At 39.3% G+C, this 5,407-nt stretch overlaps 1 protein-coding gene across 1 annotated transcript; it reads right to left on the bottom strand.

Annotated features, from left to right (window-relative positions):
• Window positions 1–619: 619 nt before the first annotated feature.
• On the bottom strand, window positions 620–3,811 carry LOC141426098 (uncharacterized). Its single transcript, XM_074084961.1, has one exon. The coding sequence runs from the start codon at window positions 3,809–3,811 to the stop codon at window positions 620–622; it is 3,192 nt and encodes a 1,063-aa protein (XP_073941062.1).
• Between the last annotated feature and the right edge of the window lie 1,596 nt (window positions 3,812–5,407).

Genomic DNA, 5,407 nt, shown 5'->3' with positions numbered 1-5,407 from the left:
AATCTTTTAAAAGCTTCAATGAATCCCCGTGAGGTCAAGTCACTTACAACCTCTAGGTGTATAGCCTTTGTTACCATACAAATAAATAGACACACATAACCTTTATATGAGCGATGTCCCCTACCCTTTGTGGTTCTCAAGCTTATGGGACCTGCGTAGTCAACTCCAGTACGAATAAACGCCCTGGCTGGTGTGACTCTAGCCGATGGTAAGGCTCCCATCAGTTGAGTTTGCTTTGAGGTTCTGTGTCTGATACAGGGAATGCACTTGCGAATGTGCTGTTTCACCAAATCCTTTACTCGCATTATCCAGTAAGCTGATCTCAGATAGTTGAGCATGCATTGTTTTCCACCGTGTAGGGTTTTTATATGAGCATCTGTGACAATCAACTTGGTTAAGTTTGAGTTATGGGGTAGAATAATGGGATGTTTTGCAGTTTCTAATTCGGATGAGTTCTCCAGCCTTCCACCTACTCTCAGTATTCCGTTATCCAGAAACGGAGTCAAAGATCTTATCTTAGATGTTTTCAAAGTGATATAACCCCCTTTATTTATTTCGGTTATTTCAGGCTTGAATTCAGAATTTTGACATAGTTTGATACAACATGTCAAAGCCTCATCTAATTCCCATTTTGTAAGTATTTAGTGTTATCTTCTTTTTGATGACGATTACGTTTTCTTATAAAACGTCTACAGTAAGCTACCACGCGAACCAGTTTATTGAGTGAGGAGTATTTATTCCAAATGGGTTCTTCCATCACTCCTAAGTGAACCTTCACCGATTTTTCTAACTTTGTGTCGTTGTCTTTAAGTTTGGAATAATCGATGACTTCATTGTACAAAAGTTTAGGGCCAAATTTCCATAGGTTGTGTTCTTGAAGTTCTGTAGGGTAAATCCCACGTGACGCGCAGTCTGCGGGATTTTCTTTTGTAGAGATATGTGACCATTGTGAAGGATCTATGGTTGTTTGTATCTCTGATACTCTATTTGCCACGAAGGTTTTCCAATTGCTTGGATGTTTGTTAAGCCAAGCAAGAACTATTGTGGAATCTGTCCATGCTCTGACTTTATGTTTCGGAATTTCCATAACATTAGCAATTTCTTTTAGCAATTTAGTTACAAGTACTGCACCGCAGAGTTCTAATCTAGGTATACACACCTGTTTCACGGGTGTTACTCTGGTTTTAGCTGCCATCAAAGTAACATGAATTTCCCCAGATGCATTAATTGTCCGAAGGTATACAACGGCCGAATAAGCAACATTGGATGCGTCACTAAAACCGTGTAGCTCTACCAGCGTGTTATCTGCATTGGTATACAACCATCTAGGAATCTGGAAGTTGGCAAGGCACGTTAGCTGTTCACGGTAAGTTAACCAGTCTTGTAATATATCAGCTGGTGGTTCTTCATCCCAGCCAATTCCCGCGATCCACAATCTTTGTATAAATATCTTGGCGGTAATGACGCACGGTGCCAGCCATCCTAGAGGATCAAACAGACGCGCGACGTCCGAAATAATTTTTCTTTTAGTGGTAGGTGGCGACAACGGAGGCAGTTTCACAGAATATTGAAATATATCGTGATCTCGATCCCAGGTAAGTCCCAGAATTTTGACTATGCTATCTATTTTTATTTCCAATTTGTTATTCTCTTCCTCATTTTCTTTTCCTTCCAATTCCATTTCATTGATTTTATTAGATAATTTATCGTCATTACTGGCCCATTTTTGTAAAACAAACCCTCCTTCCTTCAATAAAGCTTTCATTTCCTTGTATAGCTTTAATCCTTCGTCCACAGTTTGACAGCCTGTCATCAGGTCGTCCATGTAAAACTCTTTCGGTACTCGGCTAGCAGCCAGTGGATATTTGTTTTGGTGGTCGTAAGCAACCTGATTCAATGCTCTGACGGCTAGATATGGTGCAGAGGCAGTACCGAATGTTACCGTTATCAACTTGTAATCTTTGATTTCTTCTTTCGTGTCTTCTCGCCATACTATGCGTTGATAGTCTGTGTCCTCCTCAGCTACCTTGACCATTCGATACATTTTCACTATATCTGCTACTAAGCAGACTGGGTACTGTCTCCATCGCATAATGAGATGACGCAATTCCGGTTGTAACGTAGGTCCAGTAATGAGTAAATCGTTAAGTGATACGCCGTTTTTGTTTTTACAGGATGCGTCAAATACGACCCGTACCTTGGTAGTACTTCGATCTTCTCGAATGACCGCGTGATGGGGTAAGTAAATGGCTTCGTGATGTCTGTTATCAGGTTCAGTAACAGGTACCATATGTCCTAGTTGTTCATACTCCTTTATCACTTCCGTGTATCTAGTTTTAAGGGTTTTGTCCTTACTGAATTTTCTCTCCAATGATTGTAATCTTCTTATCGCAATCTCACGTGAGTTTCCTTGACAGGTTGGGGCGTTATCGCGGAACGGTAACTTCACTATGTATTTTCCTTCATTGTCTCTCACTGTGGTCGATGCAAAAAGCTCTTCACACCGTTGTTCTTCAACCGTAAGTAACTTGGCGGTCGTTGAAGGTTCAGCTTCTAGCTCCCAGAAACGCTTTAGCACATCATCGTCGGTTACCTTAGTGTGTAGTACCGTGATATTTTTCATTACACTTGTAGAACCCACTGGCCCAGATAAAATCCACCCTAGTGTGGTGCATTGTGCTAACGGAGTTCCCTTCGGACCTTTCAGCACTCCATCTTTTAGTATCTGGCAGTATACTTCTGCTCCTAACAATGCGTCTATCTTGTTAGGGGAGTTATAGGCTGGATCGGCCAAAGTGAGTTGTTGTAGCTCCATCCATTCTGGAACAACTACTTTCTTCCCAGGAAGAAAGGTAGTGATTTTGCTCAATACATATGCCTTTACTACTATATTAAAAGTTGGGTCAACTATTGACTGAATCTTTAATGGAACCATGTATTTAGATCTCACGGATGTCTGATCACCAGCTAGCCCTGATATTACACCTTTGATGGGAATTTTCGTTATCCCTAAAGCTTCAACTATATCCTCCGTGATGAATGAAGCTTGGGATCCCTGATCTAGTAGGGCTCTGATCACTTGATAATCGCCTCTTTTCGACTCAGCTTTTATAAGAGCTGTGGCCAACAATATCTCTTCTTTAATTATTCCTTTCGAAAAGCAGCTGACTATCGGTGGTGTATCTTCTTCCACATTTTCTATCGTGAAATGTGTGGTTTTCTTCGAAACTTCTTCAATTGCCTGAGTTACCTTCGGACTATCGGCGGTTGAAGTGGAGACATCCTTCGGGTGAAGTAACGAATGATGTCTTCTTTGACAGATTCTACATTTAGTGGCTTTTTGGCAAAACTTGACTGAGTGGTTACTTCCTAAGCAATTGTAACATAATCTATTGTTTGTTACAAACTCGTGCCTTTTTTTATAATCATCACCTACAAATTTTTTACAAAAGCAAAGTTTGTGTGGTTCACTACAATATTCGCACACGATATTTGACGCTTTTGTAACATGTAACACATGTGGTTTGTTGGAAACATTAGCTTGTGGTTTTTGGTAAGCATTTGGGACCTTATTAGCGCCTTTAGGCTCAAGAAACTCTAAAGCTCGGTATCGAGTTGTTAAATACTCTTTAAATTGAGTGAAAGTGGGCAGATCATCTGACGCCAAGTTGGTCGCTACATTAAGCTCCCATTGCCTACGCGATTCAGGATCTAATTTAAGGGACAACAAATGGATCACAATGATGTCCCAATTGGAAACATCTATGCCTAAATTCGACAGAGCACTTAAACAGTCGGCCGAAGTGTCCATTAAATCTTTAAGAAACACTGGCGACTCAGTAGTTGCATTCTTTTGACTTAACAAACGTTTGAGGATGCAATGAGATAAATATTTTTTGTTGTTGTATCTTTGTTCCAACAGACTCCAACAACGAGTGTAGTTTGTATCAGATACGGGTATGTTACGGAGCAATTGTTCCGCTTCCCCAGTTAAGTAGCTTTTTAAATATTGCAACTTTTGAACACTATCTAACGAATCATTGTTGTGTATCATGGACGTAAATAAATCACGAAACGTCGTCCACTCATGATATTTTCCTGAAAAATTGGGTATACTAATTTTGGGTAATTTCACCAAATTCGATCTCATTGCTATGGTTTCCCCGCCACCCGTTGCCTGATTAGAGGAAGAATTAACCAATTTTGATAATTTACCTTTTAACTCACATTTATAATCCGTATATTCATCTTCAGTTTTATCATAAATTTCCTCCTTAAAATAGGATGATGATTTTAACACAATGGGTTCATTTGCTCGCATTATATCCCTATGTCCCTTCCTGAATTCGGACCACAACTGTTCTAATGATTCCAACTTGCTTTCAATGAAATCTTTGCTAAGTCGATCCTTGGGAGATTTTTTAAAATTAACTCGCGCTTTAAATATGCGACTACACAAGTCATTCTGACAATTTAACAAAGCGTCCATTTTGCTAACAATCGTTTTAATCACAGTTTGAATTATCAAGTTTAGGTTTACTTATTAGTTGCAACACAACAAATCACTTAGAATAATCACTACTAATTACACTGTCGAAAATTTTACAAGTGTTTAGAACCTTTACCCTCTGGGAAAAATCCGGCATGGATTCCCCGTACCAACAGGTTTTCACTTATTATTCTAAGTCCCTAGCTAGCTAAATTAATTTATTTTAAAGTCAATAGAATCTACGATGAAATTTTTCTAAGTCCATGTAAACAAAGGTTTTTGTTTAAGTAAATTTTCTCTTGATAATAAAGTTCAAATTTCTTTAACACTTTTAGTAAGTTATTTCTTGTTCACCAAGTCGAAACTAGCAAAATAAAAATTCGAATGTACTCACAGTTGGCACTTGTTTGACTCACTCACGTACTCACGTAACCGCTGTTGAATGTATGACGTCACACTTCGCTGTTCAATCCTGACGGTTGCTCCTCGCACCGTCTGCTAACTAGATGGCGCCACTTGAACTTCGATCTTCTTAGATAAATGGCTCCTTCCGTAGTACAGCGTCACTGACAATAGCTGTCTGCTATTCTCCACTAGATGGCGCTGTTAGCTGTATTTTCTCCGGCCCTTAACAGCAATCCACTGCTACTTGGCTCGACGAAGCGTGTTATTATTCAAAAAGCCAAATATCCTGTTCGATGGACCATGTATAATAACTGGACTCAAATTTCGAAAGGATGTACTAATCAAACACTGAGATCAATAATAATCAAACAAATGTTTAATCTGGCTGATATCCACACAAATTCTCAGAAAAATACAAAAAGATTAGATCGACAACTAATTTCTAAAGAAAACAAACGCTTGCATGAAACTTGGACGGTACAGCGCCATCTAGGGGCGTTTATGTAAAACTAA

This window comes from Choristoneura fumiferana, chromosome 3 (genome assembly GCF_025370935.1).
Source record: "Choristoneura fumiferana chromosome 3, NRCan_CFum_1, whole genome shotgun sequence".
NCBI classification, from domain to species: Eukaryota; Metazoa; Arthropoda; class Insecta; order Lepidoptera; family Tortricidae; genus Choristoneura; species Choristoneura fumiferana.
Note: the sequence above shows the minus strand (reverse complement) of the source record. Positions and strands in the feature narration are given on the sequence as shown.